The following is a 25250-nucleotide window of genomic DNA, read 5'->3' on the forward strand; positions in this document are numbered from 1 at the left end:
GAGGAAGTTTGGCAAATCAGCTTGTAAAGCACTCACTGGATCTCCTGATGTGAAGTGCCAATGCAGAAGTACCCTAACTTTGCTAACTGAATGGGGGTTTAAGAAAAAAGGGATTATTTTTAACCTTCTCAGAATTTTTTTACCAAGAGGTACAAGATGTTATTTAAAAAAATGACTATAACTCTTTGCAAGGCTGGATCATTTATTAATTTGACATACAAAAATCCATATACGATGCCTAGGAAGGTGTGGTTGTCTAACAGCAGCTGTGAGATATGGGACAATTCTTAACTATGTCAAATGAGGAAACAGACTGTACCCTTGTTCGGTTATGAGATGATGCACAAAAACTGTATTTAGCCATCTGATTTGGACCAGTGCTAACAGGACGTATAGCATACCTCTGCTCTTGCAATCAGTAGTCATACAAGGTAGTCAGGTTTAAGGCAAAGCAGGAATTTCATTATTTTTGGAAGTACTTGTAGTAGCACAAATGTGAGTTTATACGCTTTGGGGGTACAAACTGGAAAAATTCTAGCTTTGACACTTCCTCCACCACGTGCTACTTAGGAGCCCCAGGAGAACCAGTGGAAAGGCACTGTTTGGTTCTGAAGAGATGTGTTTTTCTGTCAGGCACAAAATGATGTGAGAAAATGAAGGCGGTGTGGTAACCTACTTAAAATGTCAAATACTATCTTCTTCAGATAAAGAGCCTCAAGCTTTGCTGGGTTTTTTTTTCATCTTTTTATAAGCCACTTTTAACTTCTGCATTTGAGCGAGGCCCTCAGCTCTTAAACTTTGTTGCTAAACTTTGTTTAAAAGTCGCTATGCCAGTGTTTCTCCCTTTAACGCTCCCATCAGCAGCCACGCTATTCGTAACAGAAACCTGGCTGCCAGCCACCTGTCAAGCTCGCAAAGTACGATTCCACCTCGGAGCAGAAATAACCTCTTCTACTTCAGCCTAGCTGAGGCCGTGACCCTTTTATCCATCTGCCTGCTTTTCGCTTCAGTGAGGCTGGCAGGCCGTGAGGGGCGCGCAGGTGGAAGCAGAGCTGACGGGGAAGCTGCACACATTTCCCCCCGCTCCGCCCCCGCTTCCCCTGCTCCGCGGGTCGGCCTCCACAAGATGGCGGCGGCGGGCGGTCGCGCTGCTGCCGCTCCGCCCATTTGAAAAATAACGGTCGGCGCCTCCAGTGACGCGAACGCCGTGACCGGCGGGCCCCGCCAGGGGGCGCGCTCTCGTCTTGGGCCCGCCCCCGGGCTGACGTAGGCGGGAGGGGCGGGGCTGCCTCCCGGAAGCGGCGCACGTGGGGCGGTGGCGGGGCCATGGGGTCCCGGGCGGCGGGCGCTGGTCCCGCAGGTGGGTACCTGGGCGCGCCGCACCCCCTTCCTGCTCTTCCTCTTCCTCCTTCCCCTCCTTCTTCCACTTCCTTCACCCTTCCCCCCCCCGCTTCTTCCCCGCCGGTCAGTAACGGTCCCCTCCTGCGGGCTCCACAGGGGCCGGCGGGCCGCCCGCCGAGGAGGAGATGCCCGAGCTGTCCGACGGCGAGGAGGCCTGGGACGACGACGAGGAGGAGGAGGAAGGCGCCGCCGACGGCCTGCGGACTCGCTGCCTCTTCTGCGACCGGTGAGGAGGCGAGGGGAGCCCCCGGTGTGCTGTGGGTGTCCCTGCCCGCCCGGCCCGGGCCTCCCGAGGCGCGACCGTACCCGCGGGGTGCGAGCACCCAAACTCGGCCCGCGGGAGGCAACCACGTCAGAAAGATAAACCATACGGAGTTTGTAACAGTGCTCTGTAGCTCGTTGGTCTTGTACACGGCTTTTCTAGAGCTAAAGGTCTGTTAAGTCCCGACTAAAAGAGGGAGAAGTAATGCGGAAAGCAGGTAATTCCCCTCTCCTCGCCAGAGGCAGCGTGGAAGTTCATCTCTTGAATTTTTCTGTCATCTTTTCCCATCGCCAGTAAATAGATGAGAATCTTTACTTTGATGCAGCAGATAAACTTGTATGCGTGCAGTTCTTACATTTCAGGTTTGGTGTTGTCTTTGCTTTCAAGGAGTTTTTCAAAGTTAACGAGGTTTGTAGGTTTGTCAAAACTTATGGGTTTGTTACCTTTTGTTGCAAAATGTTTTGCAAACAAGGTAAAAGCTGCCTTGTGAGGTATGCAAATAAGCAGGCGCCTGTTTGTCCTTTCTCAAAAGCAAAAAAGATGTGTTCTGAACACGTTACTTAGGTCAGAACAATGCGTGCAGAGCTCATAGGAGCGTTACAACTTCGAAGTGTGTTAATACTGCGTATTTAATAATTTGTTAATTACAGGTTGTTTAGTTCTGCTGAAGATGTATTCTGCCATTGCAGAACAGAGCATCAATTTAACGTTTGTGACGTGATCAATAAACATGGTAAGTTTTATTATGAATTGTCATTTCCTTCTGCGTATCAGCATCTTGTTGAAAATTGTGAAGCTTAGCTTGTTTCTGGTTGTCTTTATGCTGGCCGTTTCCCATATGCTTTATCTACTGGTGAAGCGCTCACCTAGTAACTAGAGTAAGACTGATCTCTGCTGGCTTGTGCTGCGTCCCCACTGCCTCCTTGATGGACCCGAGCCAGCCCGCTGCGTGCTGGAGTAAGAGCCGTTTACCCAATCTGTTGTCCTGCCCGAGTAGTGATGCTGTTGTTGGGCTCAGGAGCTTAGCAGGAACCAAAGTGGACGCATCCACCAGGAGGTGAAGAAGCTGGGCTGTGCTGCCGGTGTCTTTTAAGGGACTTTTTGCAGTCTTGGCTTACGTTCCCTCAGGTGATCTTGGGACCATGTGTTGTCCACTGTCTGTTTGATTCTAAGTGAAGTGTAAGGTTGGCTTTCGCTTGAAGCTGCCATCTGTTTACACCAAGATGGTGGCTGAAGAAAGGTACGTGTAGGAGGATGTACGTGGAGGGGTGGCTTTGGAGAGTTAGGTAAGGTTTAAACTATTGAGCCCGAAATCCATATCTTACTGTATATTGAGGAAAACTGCAAAGTAGGGGAAAGGAAACGGTGCTGGAGAAACGCTGTTTTAAGAGTGTGCACTAAAAAGGAGAGAGAGATAAGGGGATGGGAACACAAAGCTTTTAGAAATCTGCATGTAAAATTGTAAAATCTGGTCTATTTTCTGTATAAAATCCAATGGAAAGTATTTTGAGTTTACACAGTGTCCTCACTGTTCTTGAAGGGAGTACGTAATTGTATTTAAACTACTGTTATTTCTGTGCGAGGCGGTAGTTTTAAATTAATATTGTTATATATTCTTGACAAGTGGGAGCAATTTGTATTTTATTAAGCAGAAAGGTAAAATTATGATCGAAGGAGCACAACAGCCTAAAATATCAGCAAGGTAGCTAGTAGGAGATAAATGTGGCTGTCCTGATGTGGTGGCTTGCCAAAAGAATTAAATCCCTGTTTGCGAGCCACATTACATGTGTTGCAGTCTTAATGTGCAGCAAATGTATTTGTCCTGAGGGTGAGAATTTCCTGGTTTGGTCCTGAAGAGAAGAAAAACGTAAATGGCAAACTTAAGATAGGAAGACTGCACTAGATAATGATGTACATCCCAAGGGGAAGCTGGCCAATTGAACAAGTAATTAGTATTCATATAATTGTAAAATGCACGTGGGTTTTCTGTAATGCAAGCTGGCTCTCATTATTTTTCTTCCTTTATTTTCAGGACTTGATTTTTATGGATACGTTAAACTAATAAACTTTGTTAGGTTAAAGGTAGGTGTGTCATGTATCACTTCGATAATCTGTGTCTGGAGAATGGGAAATGGAGATGCTGTGCTTTCAATTTGCTTTTTTTAATAACTATGAAATCTTGTCTTATATTTCTAGAAATAAGAAATTAGAGGAATTAAAATAGCTATTAATTGGTTTATTTAGATGTGAAGTTGTTTTAAATAAATTTAATTAACAAGAGTTCTGCTCTTTTTAGAAGAGGATGTTCAGACTTGCAAAAAGCCCACACTATGTAGTATCATGTTTTGTTAATTCACCTTGGCCTTTGACTCTGCTGTCTCACTCCAGTAATTGCCTCACTTCTCGATAACTGACGTTTCTCAGTCCTCACGTGGCGTGTTGGTACAAAAGACTCTTTAGTGGGGATGTGAGCTGGCCAGACCCCTATTGAACTGTTAATAAGGATAACACCTGATCCTTTAGGTCACAGAATCTAAAACTAATGTCTGCTAAGACGATAGCAGAAACATGGAAGCTGATGGGAACCTGCAGTTTTAAGTTAGGCCTGGGTATATTTTGTGTATTCTGTGACTTTGAAGCATGTTCTTTGGTTGTTCCTTAAAAGTTTAGGTTTAGACTTAATACCGTCTTATGTAATTAAGTATGTCTTACTTCAGTCTTCAAATATATACTTAAATCCTCAGTTATTTAAGACATAACTAGCTATGTAGAGTAAACACAGAAATGGAAAAACTGAAGTCCAGAATCTGACTTCTCCATTCCTGACAAAGTATTAACCGGCCAGATGCAAACAGGAGAGAAGATAGCATTTCCGAAATTTGTCCCTACAGCACTGTTTGTGTAAAACCACTTTGCAGGATTAGTATTTTGGCTTTATTGTTTAGCCCTCTTGTAAGCGGTGGGTCTGACAGAGTCAAACACCTGAGTAAACTTGGTTCCTTTAATCCTAAAAGGGTCCTTCAATATCTATTTGTCTGCGGTGCTTTACTACTAGGAAATTACTACTTGAATTCCTTGATCCTGTAGCTTCCTGGGCTTGGGGATACGGACTAGCTCATAGCTATAGTTTTGTGCTATTCTCTGGTCACCATGATTGTAATGTCACTATGCTAAGGTGAGTACTTGCCGTCATAGCCAGGATGGAAGCCAGAAGGTCATTTATTCACTGTTCTCACTGGTCATGCTTCAAAGTACTGTCTCTCTCGGCCTTTGCTACAAAGCTACTTTAGTAATATCCCATTTATTTTAATGGGTGGAGGAACAGATTTTGCTTTATTTTCTTGAATGGAATTGAAGGGCTGGTGTTTTCAAAGAAACTTAGCTTACATGCTCCCCTTCTGTCTAGAAACCAACGGCAGCGTATTTGAGTTCACTCAGCAGCCCAGTGCCTTGGGAAGGAGAGGAATATTTGAAACCAGAGCTAGAAGATGATCTCCTACTTCAGTTTGGTAAATAAATACGTTTCAGTGTTTTACTGCACTGCGTTGTGGGGTAAATGTGGTGTTTCACTCTATCAGCTCCTGTCTAATGCCTAAGCTATAGACTTTTGAGGTGCTGTTGTAGTTGCTGAAGGGTTATGGGGGTGATCTGAACTTCTGAAATCTTATTTTAAGTATTCGTGCTTTGTTTCAGTCCCACAGGCCAAATAGTCTTCCACGATTAAAAGGAATAGAAATTTTTTAATTAAGTCTTTTGCCCAATAAGTGGGCAGTAACTTCTTACTATATCCAAAAACACAGTAGCACCAGTTTTTTAATCTACTGACATCTGTTGAAATCACCAGCTGAATTTAGCAACAGGTGTGAATGGGACCTAATGCTGATTCTGACTTTTGGTAGTTAAAAGCAGTGTTTCACCTAGATTCGTTCTGCTTATGCTCTTTTGAGTTTTATGTGTTCATAAGCTTTATAAAAGCCTAAGCAATTGGTTTGAAAATTAAGAGTTACTGTCTAATTATTAAGAAATTTTAAATTTATATACCTTCTTACCTTTTACCATTAACAGCTCTTTTGGTCTCAGAGTAACATAACTGGAAAAATAGAGCATAGGACTGTAATTAACCTGAGCGAAACCTAATATCTCCTTTATCTATAATCAAACACCGATATTTAAAGAAATCTGAACTCTGGATTTACTTGCTTTGTGAACTTCAAGCTTGCTTCTAGCATACTTGGTTTTATTGAGTAGTATTGTATTCTGTGGTTAGTCCTGTCAAATTCAGTGATGCTCCTTGTAAAGCAGACTACATTTACAAGTTGTCCAAAGACAGAAACAGCAACACTGGAAACATCATAGGTATATAAGCTGCTGTGAAGCAATGCTTGACTGGGAGATGTTTTGTGGTTTTCCTCCCCATTTCATCAGATATAGAAGATCTTTGTGAACCTACAAACGTTTTGTGTTCTAACGGTTTAAATGATACCGTGATGCTCCTTGAACAATTAAAACATGCGGAACACAGAGCAAGACTCGCAGAAGCAGCCTTGGCTAGAGCACAAGATGATCTTCAAAAAATGAAGTAAGTGTTTGAACTGAAGTTTCTTTTTTTAATTTGTGTTTTAGGTGAGGTGAGATGTTGATGTTTAAAGACGAATAGAAATTCAAAGAAGTGGTAGAAAGTAATTACAGAATAAAACTCATGACTTGTGTTGGGACTGTGGGTTTCACCTTGTAGATGATTAGTAAAAACTGCACAAATTAAAAGAGCAAAGTATGCTTAGGAAAGCTAAACAAGCACATGGCCCAGAAACACGTATTTTGCTTCACTCTCTGTTTTTCAGATGCTTTTCCATTAGTCCTTTAAATATGAGTTTAAACATTGAAGTTGTACACAATGGAGAAGAGAGAGGTATTGACAAATTAAATATGGGACTCTAAACTTTTTGAGAGATGGTTCCAAACAATGATTGTTAATAGTAGAATCCAGTTATAGTTTGGAGAAACCCTCAGTGAAATTAATAAACCAACTCTGCAGTCTGAAGTGTGGGTTCTGCTAGTAAGAATATTCAGTGCATCACAATCAGGAATTGGGATGTCCCCATAGCTGTACATGCTGCTTCTAAATCTTGAGATCTTCAAAATATGGAGTAACGATACTGATGGATAAAATGCGAATATAAACTTCTTTTTGCGTCACATAGGATTAAATCGCGTATGAACGTGTCACTTCAAAGTCACGCTGATTGGGCACTGAGGAACGGAAATTGTATTTAAGAGACTTGGAATTAATGTTCTTTTGTGGAAAAGTAAAGCAGCAAACCCCCTGTTTTGTAAAATACATTTGAGGGTTCGTTGTATGTTTTGGGAGTACACGCTGGATGTTGTTAGTAACTAAGTATACGAAAAAAAATTCATGGGTTTCTCCAAATCCTACCAGCTGTGAACGGTTACACATGTCAAAAATAAATAGTTTTGTCTTTGGCTGGGTTTAACTTTTGCAGATCATACTTTATAGCATACAGTACTCTTCTGTACATTATGCATTAATTCATCATAAAGAATAAGAATGAGAGAAATTTGTCATCGTACTTGGAAAACTTGAGGTTTTTCTGTATCCTATCTTACTCTTTAAAAGAAAGAAAAACCTTTTCAGCTCTCTAAACTTCAGTCAGGCTTACGTAGATTTCTTTCTGAGATTAGTATATCAAATTATTTGCTGTTGTAAAAGGGAGCCTTTAATTGTTCTTTGTCGATGCAGGCTCTTCAATTCAGCAGGGATCAACTGGCAACAAAAATAGCCAGATGTAGATCTGATGAAGCAACACAGTTTTACATTATGGACGGATGAACTAGTAGCATGGTAGTAGCCTAGATGCTGTAATTGAATAGCGATACTGATTCATGCTGGAGGTTACTCCATTGAAAGAGACCATGTACAGGTGGGTCCTTTCAGGTGAATCTCTGCGAAATAAAGATAGCTTGGAAGCCTGATGTGGAGCAAGAGTAGTATGCAGGACCTAAGTCTACCTGGTTTTCTACTGGGTTTTGTCATGGAAATAGGTTTATACTGGTATTTAGCAGGCTGGTTGGCTGACTTCCAGTTGTGGAGTAAAAAAAGTTAGATCCAGGAGCTTTCTCATGCTATACCAATCTACAAAGACATCTTGGGAGACTGAGTAACTGTAACTTCTTTCAGTTACAACATGACTGTATTACGTAGTTCTTGCTCTTCAAGATTTGGAACAAGTACTTTAGGTTTTTTAATGACTGCCTGTTGAGGATCAGTCATGCAGCTCCCTGGAGTTTGTTGCCTTCTGAGCCCTTGAATAACACTGTGAGGACACCCACTAGTTGACTGTGAAATAATTTCTGGGGAAATGTTTTTCCAAGTTTGGTAGACCGAGTAGACTTGTAGAATTATGAGAATCAAAGGGGTACAACGTAAAGACAGGTAGCTGGAGGCCCAGTGACTGTTTTTTTTCCCCACCCTCATAACAATTCTATAAATTAGGTCACCTTTAGCATTAGATATAACTTAGCGATTTAAGAGCAAGGCTTGTATATCCTGATTTTTTTTCCATCTGTCCCCTGTTTAGACATGATGGCTTTTGGTTTTTACTTACTTACCTTCTTTAAAAAGACAAGAGGGCAACTCTGTCTCTAGACTTCATTTGGTACTTGCCTTGCCTGCATAGGCTGGAGGAACTATTGGTTGAATCCATTTTAAATAAATTTAAAATTGGGTATAAATCTTACAAGATGCTAATTATACTTAACTGTATGTCACAGAATCTATTTTTTGTAAATTTTAGTTTTTATAGTTTTGGTATTTATCAAAAAGTAAGGAAAATGCAGACTGCCATGGTGAAGAGCAATATTAAAAATGAGACCTTGTATGTATTGGAAGTTTCTGATATTGACTGACTTTTAATACGAGTTCCTTTACCGCCTTCTCTTCCCCATCCAAACTAGTTAAGCAGAGAAGTATTTTACACGTCAGGACTGAAATAGCGTTTGTGGGTTTTGTTGTTCTGGAAGGGTGATACTGGTAACGCGATGTTACCTACAGCTTCTTTACACGACGTTTCTATTTAAGAAGGTATGACCATTGTTAAAGGTGAGCTTTGGCTGCTGTGGAGTGCTCTAGGATGCAAGCTTTGTTGATGTTGGACTGTGGACCTTGGAGGAATGTTACCTGGCTGAAACATGTTTGTTTTTTCTCTTCATTGGGGGTATAGTATAAGCTGTTTGCTTGTCAACTTTTAATTGTGTTTTCATGATAAAACCCTTGATTTGTGTATGTTGTCACCAAAACTGCTTTGAGAAATGAGAAGAGAATGTGTGTATTAGGAATGCAAGGCTATGGAGGAGGAAAAATAAGCAGTGCGGAATTAAAGTAATAAACTGAATTTTAAGCGCTGGTGTGTTTCCACCCAAATACTTTGATTCTGAAGTACTTTCTTCTACCTTTCACTAGTCATGCAGTGTTGCATGGCTTGTAGTTCTTGTGCTGTTGGTTGTATTGAGTCTGTATCTGCATTACACAGCCTAAAACACGTATTGTTTTCGCCACTGTGGTACTAGCTTTTGTACTAGCAAGTGCAGAATAGAGAATTCCTCCTTAAAAATAGATATTTGCGGGTTGAAAGCTGAAGGTAGTCGTTGCAGGAGGGTGATGGATGGAGAGCGGCCGTGCAGCGGTCTGGAGGAGCCAGCAGAGGGAGGTTGTGCACGCTTAAAGCCGGTCCCATTGTTGTCAAAGCCCCTGTGCAGTATGGATTCCTTACATCTTTCAAGCCCCTTCTCCCCCCTTACCCCCGCCTCCTTTTCATGGTCCCATAAACATGTCTCAAGGGCATATTTCAAATTGATTACAGACAATTTGCACGGGATTTTGTGATGAACACAGATGTCGGCAGCAGCTCGTCATCCAGCGCCATTGCAGACCTTCACGAGGATGAGGATGGTGTTTACTTCAGCTCCTATGGGCATTATGGGATACACGAAGAGATGCTAAAGGTTAGAAAGTCATCTCAACTGCATCTTAGTGGGATTAAAGAGGAAAGACGGAAGCCATTTATGGCTGTGTGCCCGTAAATATACTGCAGAGCAGCTGCATTTTTAACCCTTTCTATACGTGATAGTTTTTTCCTAGGAGTTAGGTTGAGAGATGTTTTTTCAGTTTTATTTACTTTGTATTAATGCTCTCTACGGGAAGCATTGGGAACACAAAATCATTTACTCTACAGATATGCTTGAAGATATGTTACAATATCCGTGCAACCTTACTTTGCCAAAAGCAGCTTTGTCCTGGGTGCCTAAAAGATAAAGCATAAAGCATGGTACGGACAGTGAATATTTTTCTTGAGTTTATGTTTTCCTAACAATTGAAATTTGTTGGGCAAACTCATTTCTCAAATATTGTCGTTTCCTGTTGCGCTAGGTAAACAGAAATTGTTGGCGTTTGTGTGTAGCTCAGTGCAGTGATAACATGACATTGAACAGCTGGAAAAATTGTATGCTCCTTGTATCATAAAGATGCTTGAAACTATTCAAAGACGAACCTGTATATGCCCTTTTAAGTTAACCCCCCCCCAAACCTAACATAAAACCTATCAACTTTTAATTGACCTGTAAATCAAAATCTCTTAATGCTTCCTTTCAGAGTAAGTATTATAGTTGTGAAAGTCACACCTTAAAATGATGAAACTGTTTATAAATAAATAAAATTCCTGCCTAATGTAGAGTTAGAATATGGAGTTATGAAGTGACTTTGTCCGTACGGGTAGCATATAGAGTTTTCTGCTTTATAAATCATTTAGTGGCCCCAATGTAGAAATACACATGAATCTGTGTTAAGAATAGTATAAGCATGAGGTTAATTTTAAGGGGGGATTTTACAGACACACAGAGATGTCTGCAGAATTAGAAGAATGTTTTCCAAAATGTGTAGTCTAGAGACATATAATTTGTCTTTGAGATAAAGATGATAGAAGTCTGGTTTTGTAGTTGTGTAAAGATGTTGTTTGAGGTATTATAGGCTATAGGATGAGGAAGCCTTTCTGTTTGCTAATAAACTTTATAATATTTCTGCATCTCTGCACAAGGAGATTGGCACAGTGCCGTATTTTATTGGTTTCAAAGGATGTTTGTCAGAATGCTTTTAAGACGACTTTTGACTTTCGTAATCATAGGAAAACAATTGGTTTTTCTCATGTGTGCATTGATTTTTGTCCTATATGCTAGGCGTTCACTTCGATTATTTTTTTTTTCTACATTAGATAAATACAGTGGTTTGCTACACTGAAACTTTGAAGAAAGGACACTTGCTGTCTGAATTTTAAGTCTGTTTCTGACACTGTTCAGTTTTGAAACCTTTTATTCCCACACCTGGTAGTGGTAGGATGAAGTATGAATTTGTTGGGGTTTTTTTTTCCTGCAAATACTTCAGAGATGGGGGAAGAGTATTGCTACTTTACACTGGCCAAATGGCTAGTGTTTCCCTTGTTCTGTGTTTTTTGCTCAAGAATTTCTCGACTATCATCTTAATAAATTTCCTTACCGTTTTATCTAAAACCAAAACAAAAAAAGCATTAGATTGAAATGGTGAGTGAGAGAATGGAATTGATGACTAGAGAGACCTGAAGTGAGTGACCGTGGCTTATTCGAGCAGCAGTGTGTATAGTAGAGACGGCAGCTAGAATTGTAGTGATTAAGTTGGGGCAGTGCTGAGGCAATGTGAGTGGGCAGGCTGTAAGGCTGGAAGCTTTCCAGCTGACTGCTTGCTTGACTGACACTGAACCTTCCGATTTTCCCTTTTTTTTTTTTTTTTAACTTTTTTAGTTGTTTCAGCAAATCCAATTATACTGCAGCAGGGGTGAAGTACTAAAAATAGTTGCTCTGAATATAACGTCATAGTAAACCAATATAATTTTAAAGGATCCTGATTTTTATTCATGTTAATTATGTAAAATTTTAAAGTACAATTTTTTAAAATAATCCCTAATTGTTTCTTTGGGCTCTGTGTGTCTGTGATAATCCTCCTAAACTTAAAACTGGATTTTAGGATTTTCAAGCCTCAGAATAATTTGTTTTGTCTCCAGAATTTTTATGAACACATCCTTTGTTTTCAGTCTCTGTTTCTGATCTTGCTTTTCTAATAAAATAGACTTTGTTCTTTCTCACTAGAGAAAATTTCTTTAGTTTCCATATTGTTTCTAAAAATTCTTACCTGCCATAGTAGAAAAATGTTAACTTAAATATAAGCAGTTGGATTTTATACTTCGATATTATTTATAGGCTTGTCTTTACTAGATAAAAATTGCTTAAAATTTTTCTTTACTTTGCTCTAACGCTTGAAGTGCACAGCAATTCCAAAACCTATACTTGGCTGTCAATTTGTTTACTTCCTGATGCATATTAAGTGAATCAGTGTTTTAACATATTACTTTGCTGGCAGATTGAGCTGTACTGCTAGCTGTCATATACTAAGATACTATAAATGTTTAGTTACGTGTTGGTAAACATTCCAGCTTCTCAGGTCATGTTGTATTACAGTTAAGTTTGTTTATTATATTGGGCTTCCATAGAATGGGCTGTACAACTTCAATTACTAATTTGTTCTCAGGTTTGCAAATTTGCACTTTGTTCAGAGAGAGAAAAGGTTAATCTGATTCATAACTTTTTTACTTTTTTTTTGAAGGAATCTCTGTGTGTCATAGGAGTGTCAGAGAATAAAGTGGTACAAAACATTTTATGAGCTCATGACTCAAATTTTTACTATTGTATAGAAGGTTGTTGCGTAAAGTTGATGCGGTATTGCCACTCTGTCACTGCTGTTCCTGGAAAGTGGCGAAGAGGTATTAAGAACTTTGAAACATGCAAAATCAAATGCAGCAGGTCAGAAAAGTGTAAGCTGATTTCTTATTTTTCCTCCAGAGGCTCAGCTGGCTTCACTGGCAAAGACAATAAATTCGGAAAGAATGTCATATGGGAAGTGTCATGATTGCAGAGCCCTTTTTAAGTACAGTAGCCACAAAACAGCTTTAGGCCAAGTTAAAAAGCAAGTTTCCCAGGTTTTTTGAACGATATACTGTATGTAAGTAGAAAAAGTGAACATTGTTTTTATTCTTTAAACCCTAGGATAAAGTGCGTACAGAAAGCTATCGTGACTTCATCTATCAAAACTTACATATCTTCAGGGACAAGGTAGGTAAAATAGCTCAGAAGATAGAATAATTTCTGCGCTTTATTTTTTCTCAAGTGGTAGAAATCCTTCAGGTTGGCTACTTTGTAGCTTTGGGAATGCAATATCACACTGACAAGATTTGATTTAATGTACTGTGGCTTTATTAGGTGGTAGAGTGCTATTCAGCTGCTGGAGGGTGCAAAGTGCTGATAACAGAAGTGCTGATCGCTATTGTCATTGTTCTGTGTGCCATGTCGGGATGTTCATTAATTATGTTGGCGGGGTTAAGTTGAGCCTTTCTTGTCCAGTATATTAAGTAGAATCTATCTTAAGAGGGCCTCTTTCCCGGAATTCAAGTGAATTTCAATTTGTGCCTGGTACAGTAAAAACATCCTAGAAGCACTGTGTAATTAGAACTGGGGAAGAATTCATACACAACTGATTTATTGAATTAGAGTTGGTTAATCTCTCCAGACTAGGTTGTTATTATTAAGGGACTTAGAACCAGGTGCTAGTATTTCACTTGTAGCGAGGAGAGATTGCACTGACGTTTGTTTATGATCTTAGTGTGGTTATGACCCCTGCACAGTCATGATCTTCCTCTTCTCTATTTCTGCTGGTTATTTCTGACGAGTTTGTTGTGTTCCGAGTTATGCTGTGCAGCCTTCTGTTCTGGATTAGCTTTCCTCTACTTAGTGCTTACCATTCTTCAGCTGTGTGTGGATATTTCTTAATGTGAAACTAGGATATCTAGGTTTATGGAAGGCAATCACTGTTGATTTTTATTTTGGTTTTGATTGAGACACTGTTAATAAGTGATAATACAAGGCTTCAGAATAGTTGTGGAAGTAATAAAAGTGCACCCATCTGATAGTTCCTCACTTGGAAATTGTGCTAGATAAGGTTTCGTCCTAGGCGGGAGGTATTTCAAGGTAGATAGTGCATACTCTTTGTATGTCTTTCCTCGGTTTTCTTTTGGCAACTACAGCAGAAAACTATTAGGAAAAGAGTTTTCTTCCTTTTTGCTCCAATCCACATCACGAGCTTGTTTCTACAACACATTTCTAAGCTCTTCAGTTATAATGAGGGAACAAGCAAAAGTGTTGTAGAACGCTGCCAGCTACTTAAAAAATGTGGGTGGGTGACTGCGTAGCCGGGCGGTTCATCCAACAAAGCAGAAAGATCAATAAAGGAAAGAACAAAACTTTTCTGGGAGAAATTTAGTTTCACAGATGCCCCTAAAATTGATAACCACAGGCTTTCACGGAGTAAGACTGATCTTAAGTTACATGGAATGTATGTCCTAGGGGAACAGTAATTTTTCAGACTTGGTTGTATTTCTTTTCTGCTGTAGGGACACATTGGTAACATTCGAAACAAAATGTGGATGAACTGTTACAGACATGGTTGCTTCAACCCTGGCTGTAGATGCACTTTCTCAAGAATAGGCTAGAAAACGTGTTTTTACTTCACGTGAAAGCGTTCAACTTCTAAAGAAAAGCTTGTCTGTTATCGCAACATCTACAAACTGGTTTCTGAACTCAGTGTTTTTACGGCAGGTTTTTTGATCGAGATACCTCTTGCCTCAAATTCATAGTGTATCCAAACCTGTCATAGTGTGTTGAAGTTGATGGGAAGATTCTCAGTTGCTTTGAGTTCCCAACAGCTTCTGTCCAGGTGACCACTGTCCCACTTAACTTCTGTGTCTGACTAAATGTTGATGTAGCTTTCACTTGGTATGCTGTTACGGAGAATATATGGGATTTTTTACAGAGATCTAGCTTTGAAGTGACATCTGTTGCAGACCCCTGCTGAAGGAACTGTTAAGATGGTTTGCTTAAGTCATGTGTCATATGATGCTCTCAGAACAGTGTTCATGAGTGAAACTTCCGACTTGAGGAAGTAGGCTGTTTTTCCTTAAAGTTTGATTACAATTTAAAAAATAAGTGAGTAGAAGTCTGATACTGTATTTCCTAGAACTCCCATATGGTATTTCTCCTTAGAAAATACATGGTGATGCTTTTTGTCGTTTCTGAAAGGAGATCTGTGAGGTGGGTTGGGAGGAGCTTGTTGAAAGAGCTTAATTGATCGTCCTAGCTTTTGATGCAAATCTGCGGTATCCCGAAGAGGTGTGATTGTACGGTAACATGATAACAGAATTACCTAGGTTTTCTTTATTAGGGATACTTTATTCAGAACCAGCCAATTTGTTCTCTCTCAGCTTTCTAAAGAAATTATTAAAACCTGAGTGAGTCTTGCTTGTTGGCTTTATTTTCAACCTGTCAGATGTACTTGAGATGAAAATAGGACAATTTAGATTACCTAGCAGGAGTAGTTAAGGCGGCCTTACTCAGTAAATGGAAATGTAATCCATTTTACAGCAAGAGTATTTTTTGGTGGAAAAATGATTGGTTAGAAAAGCACTATGGCCATGCTTAGTTTTTGTTGTAGAAGTCTGAGGCAGGCGTCAGTGCTATATTGACGGGGAAAAAATTGAGGTTTTAAACATTGTTCCTGCTAAAAATTCATCAATGGAATTAATTTAATTGGCCAAATTACCCGACCTCCTGTTTTTCTGAATTTGAAATAATTTTTTTCTCTTACTGAAAGTAGAATATCAGTTTTTGATAAGACTACAGAGAAGGATGCGATGCTGCGGTATATTATGGTATAGGCAAATCGCTAGTCCAGCTGCTCCAGATCTCTGGTGAGAGGCCATATGTGATCACTGCAAGAATGTGTTAGCTGTAGACCCTTGTCCTTAGACTAATTGGTGATCATTCTGCTTGTCTTTCCATTCCTCAGATGTGTTCCAGCTTGTATATTTTCTCTCCTGTGCCTTTTTCTCCACCCCTCTCCCCTGCCTAAGGCTAGATGAGTTCCATCTGGGTTTTTAAGTGACCAGGGCAGCTGTCCAAAGCGGTGTCTGTTCTGATTTTTTTCCAATTTGTGGTGATTGCTCTCTTTCATGCAACTATACATCAAAATAGTTCTTTCACAGAGGTTTATTTTTGGCTCTGACCTCCAGCTTTCATGGCTCAGCAATTTTGTTAACTACCACGGGTGAAGTGTTAGACTAGATGATGTTAGGGGGGCATGAGGTTTCAGCAGCTGCAAGAACATTGATTTTTACTTTCTATTCCTGCCTCCAGAAGACTTCAGCCTGGGGATTCCTGTAGCCATTGCATACTCATATTGAACTTGTGAATGAGTTGCAGAATTGGAACGTAGCTGGAAAGAGTTCCGAGTGGAACAAGTAACTCTGTCCACAACTTCTGTGGCCAGCCTCTACACAAGATGATGTAAAAAATTCATCACGCTAATAATTTTTAGTCTGATTCCAGATTGTAAGTTGCTCTATCAAGACAGGTGACAGTCAACTCTTCAGTCATTGCTTCCCAGTACATCAGAGCAGAAGCTGACTTACACTGTGCTGCTAAGAATAGACACCTATTTTTATTCCTGCTGGCTTCAGAATCATTGTTCTGTATCCATCATCAGAATGTAAAAAAATGTATGCAAGCGAAGGCAAGCAGACCTAATGTGCAGAACTTTGAAGTATTTACTTTGATAGTCAGGTGAAATTTAAAAGTGCACATGCAAGTTTTTGTTGTGCCAAAGCAAGAATGCTCAACAGCTCATAAGCTAGAATGTTTGTCAGTAGGTGCATTATTGCCTTGAAATATTTTTTAAAATGCGGTTAAAATTCTCAAGTGTGGGATTGATTCGATGCCGCCTTTGGAAAAAAAAAAGTCATAAAAATGGTGAGGACAGCTTTTAGAACATTGGATGCTGTGCTAAGGAGAGACAGTGAAACAAGTTAATTTTCCTTTCTAATAAATTATTTTTATGACTACTAATTCTGACTCAATGTTCCTGTTGTCTTAGAATTGTTTAAGTTGTCCTTACTCTTTTGTTTAGGTCTCTTGTATGGAAACAGAAGTCTGTCTTTACAGTTCTGACTCTTGTTAATGCTTAAGTGCTATGTGTGATACGAGTGACTGTACATAGTGTTTAGGAAACTTCGTGATTTTTCAGATTTCAGAATGTTTTTGGGTTTAGTGCTTAGAATTTTTAAACACCATTAGTAAAGCTTAAGTACATTAGGTAGAAATCTAACAATAAGACTGCTGACGATCTGGCCAGTGCAACAGAATGTACCCTCAGCAAATTTGCCGATGATGCAAAACTGGGAGGAGTGCTCGATACACCACATGGCTGTGCTGCCATTCAGAAGAACTTCCATAGGCTGGAGAAATGGGCGCACAAAGGTCCTGCGCACAGGGCTCGGGGCAATCAAAGGGCAATGCGAAATCCTGCAGAGGGGAGGCAAGAATAACCCCACGCATCCACGGAGACTGGGGGTCTACTGGCTGGAAAGCACCGTTGCAGAGAAGAATTTGGGGGTCCTGGTCAACACCAAGTTGACCATGAGCCAGCAACCCACACTCTTGTGGCAAAGGCAGCTAACCAGCCTTCTGGGCTGCATTAGTAAGATGACTTGTCACCAGCAGGTCGGGAGAGGTGAACCTTCTCTTGTACCCCAGGGAGATGATTTCTGGAGTGCTGTGGCGAGTCCTGGGTTCCCCAGTGCAAGAGTGAGACGAGTGTCCTGGAGTGAGTTCAGTGAAAGACGGCAAAGGTGATGAAGGGACTGGAGCATCTGTGATATAGGGAGAAGCTGAAGGAGTTGGGGTGGTTTTGTCTGGAGAAGAGAAGGTTCAGGAGGGATCTGATCAGTGTCTATAAATGGCTGGTGGTGGGAGTAAAGGACGTGGAGCCAGACTCTTCTCGGTGCTACTTAGGGACAGGACAAGAAGCAATGAGCACAGATTGAGCTCCAGGCAATCGCCTTTAAACATCAGGAAACACTTTTTTTACTGTGAGGGCAACTGAACACCAACACAGGTTGTCCAGAGAGGTTGTCGAGTCTCCATCCTTGGAGATACTCAGAAGCCGTCTGAATGTGGTCCTGAGCAGTCTGCTTTAGTTGACTCTGCTTTGAGCAGGGAGGTGGACTAAGTGATCTCCAGAGGTCCCTTCAAACCTCAAATACTCTTTTTTTTTTTTTTTTTTTTTGTGAAAACAGCAAATGTGAAACTCATAGCTTAAAATTCTGCCTTAAAACATTCAAGATTAAAAGTGTTTAAGCTGTTGAGAAGTTTCCATCTGTTAGAAGAAAAATTTATTTTTCTATTATTGTGATGATACTGAGGCCTGAACAAGGCTGCTTGGGAAAATCTCTGCTTTATGAAGTTCAGTGCTGCTGGCTGCACTGTACTAAATAGTATATTTAGTACTATTTTCTGAGTTGCTTTGCATTTTTAAACTTTTCAATCTTCCTACAGTAGCTAATACATGAGATGTCAAAAGCAAGCATTTGCATAAGTCTCGTTACTATGTTGAGTGTACTTTTTTCCAAGTGTAGTGATGATGTTTATTCTACTTCCATGAAAACTTAGGGATCCCATCTTCCTGGATTTTTTTGGTCCTATTTTGATTATAAATAGTGCTAAACAGAAAATATTTCCAAGTGTTAAAGCTGTGCCAAGTTACCATTTTGAAATTCAGTCATCTTGAGCCATAGCTGTTTTGAGGCACTGTGGCCATTTCTAGCAGAGGATTCTTTATTTAAGGAAATTTATTAAAGGAATTTTTATTTAAGTTTATCAATAAACTCCTGATGAGAAACTGCAGTTAGAGTATGTTTTTTCAGTGCTAAATCCAATTGTTAGTGATTCACTGATTAATATTGCTCAAGCTGTAATTTCCTGTTTCTTCTATTCATGTAACTTTTAGTTGTTGCCCAAATAATGGCTTGTGATTGTTTCCCCTGTGACTGAGTTCATCTGCGGCTGGAGCTAGTGTCCTTCGTTGCCTGTAGAAGGTAGTAGAAGATCTGGAGTTAGAATTGCAGTTTGACTTGGGTATCTCTGAATGTAATAGTAAGACTTGATGCTACCATTTGTTCCTTCTGTTAGAATATGGTATCTCACTGATGTAGAAAGATGTGGAGAAAAATCATAGCAAGGGAAATAAGATGTTTATTTTTACCTCCCTTTATTCATTTCAGGTGGTTTTGGATGTTGGCTGTGGAACTGGAATACTCTCCATGTTCGCCGCCAAAGCAGGCGCAAAGAGAGTGATTGGAGTTGACCAGTCTGAAATTGTCTATCAGGCCATGGACATCATTAGGTAGGAAGAGTTCCAAGTATGGTAAATATTGCTGTAAAAAGTTATTAAAATGCTCTTACTAGTTAATGATCACCTATCACTCAGTGTGTTTTATTTGGCCTAAGAATTAACACAGATTCTGATGCGCAGTAAAGTTGTTTGCTCCTCTGGTGTAGGGGTAATTAAAACAGGGTGTAGTTAAGGCAGGATGTTTCCCAGACCTTCCTCCTAATATTAGCATATGGCCAGTGCTGCCTTGCTGCAGACAGAGTCTCCACCTGACTGCTGCCAGTCCATTTTCCATTCTTACGCTTTAAATGTTGTAGTGATAAAATTGTACGTCTTTAGACAGCATACATTAGGGTTGAGACACGTTGCAAGAGGATGCGAGAAACATTTCCTGGCTGCAGTACTGTGAGTTAAAGAAACAGTTCTGATTTAGATAAACCCCGTAAAAGTTGTTTAAATGTGTGTGTAGTTTTTTAATTTTCTATTTCTATATAGGAATTTTAAATAATGATATAATTTCTATAATTTAATTTTCTATGTTATAGAAAATTAACTTTATAGAAAGTATTTTATAGAAGTATAGAAATTATAGCTATGGAAATATAGACTTTTTATAGAAAATTTATTTTTCTGTGTTGAAAATTAAACAACTTTTACTTGATTCATCTAAATGTATATATAAGATCATGTTGGAACTATGCTGGTTTTTAAACAAAAGCTTGTTGTGCATCAGTTAATTTTTACCAATTTTAGCACATAAAAAGGAGACATAATGTAGCTCGTTTTTATAATTATATGGTATTTTAGTTTTAACTTGTGGAAAACCTTTCTCTGGTAAGGTTCTCTGTATATTGGTATATTTAAGGGACTCGGTGAGACTAATAGATGTCTATTACCCTTTGGTTTGTTCCTTTAGAAACTTACTGACCTCTGGTTTTCATGCTAGTTGGAAAGTGATTACCATTGCACTGTAATATTGTCTATAGTTTGGGGGGACAGGAAGGGAAGGTAAACAAAAAAACCCCCACAACCAAAACCCAAACAACCCCCAATCCATTGTTTCAGTTTGTGTCTGTTGCCTGTCATCCAGTCCCTGTGATACAAGAGAAGAGCTTGGCTCGCTCTTCTCTTCACCCTTCCGCTAGGCAGAGGCAGACATCAGAAACCCATCCCTTAACTGACCAAACCCAGTTCTCTCAGCTTCTCCCATCATCCTGGTGGCCCCTTCACTGGACTTGCTCTGGTATGGCAATGTCTGTCTTGTACTGGGGAGCCCACACCTGCTCACCGTACTCCAGGTGCGGTTTTGGAAGTGTCAGATTGAGGGGTAAGATCGCTTTCCTTGTTCTGCTGCTACAAGGGCATACGGCTGACTTAGGTTCAGCTTGTTCACCCCGTCCCTCATCGGGGCAGGGTGGGAACAGCAAGCAGAGCTGATTTCTGACCCTCAGGAACCAGTCTGTACTGTTTCATGGGGTTATTCCAGCCAAGGTGCAGGTTGTCTTCTTTGCCTTTGCTGGATCTCTGAGGTTCCCGTCAGCCCATTCCTACAGTCTGAGATCGCTCTGAATAGCAGCCCTACCCTTTCGCATATCAACTGCTCTCCCACGCGGGTCCTCACCCACAGACTTGCTGAGCGTGCATTCTGTCCCATTAGGTCACTAATAAAGGTGTTAATTAGTATCAGAACTAGCACTGAACCCTGAGGGACACCTCTGATTCCCAGCTATCAGTTAGACTTTGTACTTCTCCTTTCGCCTCTTGAACCTCATGATCTACACAGCTTTCCGCTCATCTAGTGGTTGATTTATCCGCTCCACGTTTCACTAATTTACCTATAGAAGATATTATGGGAGACCGTGAGTATATGTAAAAATGAAGCAATGGCATCTGAAAACTTGAAGTATTTCCTAGCGTGAGGTAGGAGAAATGTAGGTGAAAATGTGTATTGTTGATAGCTGAGGTGTGTTGGGGTTTTTTTTTGGTTGTTTTTGTAAGACCAACTGTGGAAAAGAAAGTCAAGGTAGGTACTGAGGAATTTGGGATTGACGGTTTTTATACAAGCTTAAATTGTACAGAAATAAGGTTGTCTACGCAGACATTTTTGGTTAGATACCGCTTCACACATTGGAGATGCAACACTGCACACTTGGATGCTGTAAAATTCTTTATTAAATAAATGCCTGTTTAAGAAAAGTACCATGTTAAGCATTAGGTGCAACTTTGACCAAAATGCTTTTAGGGCACAAGAACTTGTTCTCTAAAGAGAACTTTTCCCGGGAGTCCATGATGTCTGCAGAGTGGTTACAAATGTGAAATGGTGTTTTATTTCTAATATACTAGATGACAAACTTAGGATTGTTCATGTCGTTCAACAAGTGCACAAGAAGTCCTTTATGTTATTTATACTTAGAGGAGGATATCAGTATCAGCCAACACGTATTACCTTTGGTGAGAAGAAGGGCAAGCCTTTAAGAAAAACAACAAATCAAAAGTCTTAAACTCTCTCTCGAGAGTGATGAATTGCCACTTGAAGTACACAGTGAACCATCGCTAAGGCTACACATTTATAGATACTTTCTGCTATAAAAGGTTCAATCCACATTAAAGTTTTCAATTTGCATCAAAACAATTTATATTTGTCTTGTTCAACCTACTTTTCCTAAAGGAATAAAGCTGACAAACTTGTAATGGAGTAACAAATATTTATTGGAGTACTAAACAACTCTGTGTAGCTTAAAAATGACTACTGCAGTGTGTTTCTGCCTGTGATTCAAGTATGTGCTCAAGAGCTCCTGTCCCTTCCAGAATTCGGGTTCGTTTCTGGCATGCTAATTACTAGAAACAGTGCAACCCCTGCATGTAAGTAAACTGGAATAAGTGACCTGAGTGGCATGATTCTTTTCTGAGGTTATGCAGTAAAGTTGTTTTGAACGAAATGCTTGCCTTCTCTTTTTCTTACTGTGAAGAGCTGCCCATAAAATTTCTAGTGCAGTGAATGACTTGATTTTTGTTGTTCATCACTGTTATGCTAGAATAGGAAGTTGAAGTATACTTCCTAAACAGCATCTCAGCAGTTTTTCCTACAATGTGTCAACTACATTGTTTTGGATTATTTTTTTTTATACCTTACACTTGAGAACAAGCACGTAATGAATTAGTCTTTTCCCTCTCTTTTTGTTTTAAATCATGTCCATGTATGTGGTCATTTAGGAAGTTATCCTTAGATTGCTTTTTGTCCTTAAAATATTGTTGTGGGTGGTAGCTCTTTAGCATTTCATTTCTCACTTTGAACTTCTGGTTTTACTTCTCTGTACAGCATTAAATATGATATTAGTGAAGAACTGCTACTCTTCTAACAGAAGACTGTCGAGTGTAGAGTATTTAATTGATCCTTCCAACAGCCCACATGTTCAAGTAGCCCTTTGACCCTTTCCTTTCCCTCCCTTCATTCTGATCTTTCTCCCATTGTCTTTTAGATTGAATTTTTAATGTGATGACTAGTCTGCATTGAAAGCCAGACAGAATGTAAGAGTAAGATATCAGGATAGGGAGGGAAGGGGCAGAGATAAGAACTGCAGTGGAATGATAAATTTCTTTGGTGGGAATACTTTTCTGCCCTCTATAAGAATAGCTATCGCCATAACGGTACATGCAAGAAAGACTAATATGGTTTGCCAAGAGGAAAAATAGTAAATGTCAAGCATTTACCTGTTTAGTAATTTCACTGTCATGCAGTTTTTGTTTCAAAAACTGTAGTCGCATCACCGTACCTTCCTCATACAGGGTGGTTGTACCGTTAACTTGCGTATAAGTTAAGGCCTGATTGCTGCAGCTACTAAACATTGCAGATGATTTGGGCCAAAATCACAGTGGGGAGGGTGACTTTGTTGTGGAATAACTGGAATCCTGATCGAGAGGGCATGTTTGTTCTCAGTGACTTTGCAGCTAGTTTTGTTGAGGAAGTTAATTTCCATAGCTGTCCTAGTGTGATGAGTAGGCTCTAATCGCTATCGACTTACGCTGCAGGGGTTAAAGGAGGAGTACTGGGAACAAGCAACTGTAAGTAAAGAGGAGCATCATTTTAAATTGTCCTCTTCCCTATTTTTCCTGGTTTCTGAAGCTTAGACATTTGTATGCACAGCGCGTTGGAGGTGTACAGATCTACTGTTTGCCATCTTTGCCTGGCACTTAATCTGCTGCAGTTTTTGGGTACTTGGAAACATTGCCTCTGAAGTATAACTGAGAAGAGGAATATTACATTTTAGTGCTTTTTTGATAAGTTAAAATGTTATCGGGGGAAGAAATGCAAAACATAGACATCAGTGTATCTCTCTTGACAGCATAAGTTGAAAATACAAACTAATTTGTTTACATTGTGACTTGCAGATTAAATAAACTTGAAAATATCGTTACATTAGTCAAAGGAAGAATTGAAGAAGTAGATCTGCCTTTGGAAAGAGTGGATGTCATTATATCCGAATGGATGGTAAGGTGCATGAATATTCTTTTCAAGACGTAGTTATTTTCAGGAAAAAATGTGTTGCTTTATTTAATTTGAAAAATTATTCTTTAAGCGATGCTGGTTTTTTAAACCAAAAATTTATCATGCTTGCAACAGTATCTTTGCCAATGTGGGAGATGGGATGACAGACCTGATTATGTGGTACTCGAATACAATTCTTGATCCCTCTTGTTCACACTCTTTCAAGTCATGGTTCTCTACAGTTGAGCTGCTTTGGGTACAGCCGTAAGTTTCTATTATGTAGTTAGTGTAATGCGGTATACGTACAGTGTGTAAATGAGGCGTTTCCTGCAATCCGTTGGATTTTAGCCATTGGCCTGTTATCAGCCAGCACATGAAATACAGTTAACTGTTACACAATTGGGCTTGCTACCTGCCATTGATCCTAATGAAGAAATCTGTGTGACAAGACCCAGCGCCAGGCTGAACTTCATAGTGACTGAGTAAGTCTGTTCCTTGTCAAAAATGTGGTAGGAAGCACACCCCTTGTGACTTGTTTTGTGGACTTCTGCTCTTCAGTCTCCTCGTATTGCAGACCTTCAAAAAGCACTGAAAATACAGGGGTTTTTCTTGCTCATTCCCATTGTTTGGACTTAAAGAAAAATTCTTTTGTCCTTCAAATTTCAGATCAATAAGGAAAACTTATATTCGAAGTCAGGGGTTTTTGGGCTGATGTTTGTGTTTTTGTTGTGGTGGTGTGTGATTTTTTTTTTTTTTGGTTAGGTTTTTGGGGTTTTTGTGGTTTTGTGTTGGTTTTTTTTTTTTTTGCAGACTCTGTTCTGCTGTTCACAAGGGAGAGAGGTCACATGTTCACTATATATCCGTATATATCTAACTAGTTTCCAGGTAAAGGTGGAAATAAATTGTTTGCTTTGGTTTTTCTGTGGGATTTTTTTATAATGCATATTTCAGTGTGCTGAAAATCTGCAAAAGTTTTTCCTCCACTGCTATAATGACTGTTGTTTGAGGCACGAGCTTAATTTAGTGTTGAGGTCATTAGTTTCAAGTAAGGTTTAAGTCATTGGCTTATACTAGTGGTTTAAAAATAGTGCGTTATGGTTAGTGATTTCTGACAGTATAGTGACTTCACTAGAAATGCGATTATAGTCCTTTCAGGGCAACTTCTGCTCAGTTACCTAATATGCGCACCAAGAATAATGTTCCCAAAATCACATTTCTCATTCTGGAGCCCAAGATTTTGTTTTAAAAACGACTTGGGCACTTAAGAGCTTAAGTCGTGTTGTAAATCAGTGCCTCTAAGGTGAAGTAAAGGATTTCAAAAAGCAGCTCTTGTAAGAAATGAAGTATTGAATGTTCCATGTTTGCCATTTGTGTGCTAATTTACCTATTAATGTCATAATTACATAGCCATGTGCATTTCATTTAATTAGGTATTCTAAATATTTAGGAATGTTAGCATTTTTATAGGTTGCTGCAATACAGAGATAAAGAAGACAATGCCATGGAAGTAAGATTGATAGCCAGACAGTGTACGTGCTGTTCCAACACTGTCCAGAAAGGAACATTATGTTGCTTAGATGCAAATGAAGATTCCTCTTTGTCTGGCTTTCTGATGTGAATTTGCTTTTTCTTTTCCTTTATGATACTGACCAGTGTGAAATCTTTTGTTAATATGTGAATGTAAGTGCTTGAAGACGTTGCAAATGCAAAGTGTGAGAGCAAACAGGAAT

General features: G+C 39.7%; 1 protein-coding gene across 3 annotated transcripts in view; it reads left to right on the forward strand.

Moving 5' to 3' along the window:
• The first annotated feature begins 1284 nt into the window (after nucleotides 1-1284).
• The window catches only part of PRMT3 (protein arginine methyltransferase 3), a 59815-nt gene continuing 35849 nt past the window's right edge, over nucleotides 1285-25250 (forward strand). For 2 of the 3 annotated variants that reach the window (XM_054827642.1, XM_054827644.1), the window contains exons 1-10: nucleotides 1285-1360; nucleotides 1498-1627; nucleotides 2314-2396; nucleotides 3696-3745; nucleotides 5070-5172; nucleotides 6089-6242; nucleotides 9541-9682; nucleotides 12806-12871; nucleotides 18925-19046; nucleotides 23424-23523. In XM_054827642.1, coding sequence (XP_054683617.1) covers nucleotides 1327-1360; nucleotides 1498-1627; nucleotides 2314-2396; nucleotides 3696-3745; nucleotides 5070-5172; nucleotides 6089-6242; nucleotides 9541-9682; nucleotides 12806-12871; nucleotides 18925-19046; nucleotides 23424-23523 — 984 coding nt within the window. In that variant the 5' untranslated portion in view covers nucleotides 1285-1326. The remainder of the gene's footprint in view (nucleotides 1361-1497; nucleotides 1628-2313; nucleotides 2397-3695; nucleotides 3746-5069; nucleotides 5173-6088; nucleotides 6243-9540; nucleotides 9683-12805; nucleotides 12872-18924; nucleotides 19047-23423; nucleotides 23524-25250) is intronic. The other variant, XM_054827643.1, reaches the window with a different exon arrangement.

The sequence above is a fragment of the Grus americana genome, chromosome 5 (genome assembly GCF_028858705.1).
Source record: "Grus americana isolate bGruAme1 chromosome 5, bGruAme1.mat, whole genome shotgun sequence".
Lineage (NCBI taxonomy): Eukaryota > Metazoa > Chordata > Aves > Gruiformes > Gruidae > Grus > Grus americana.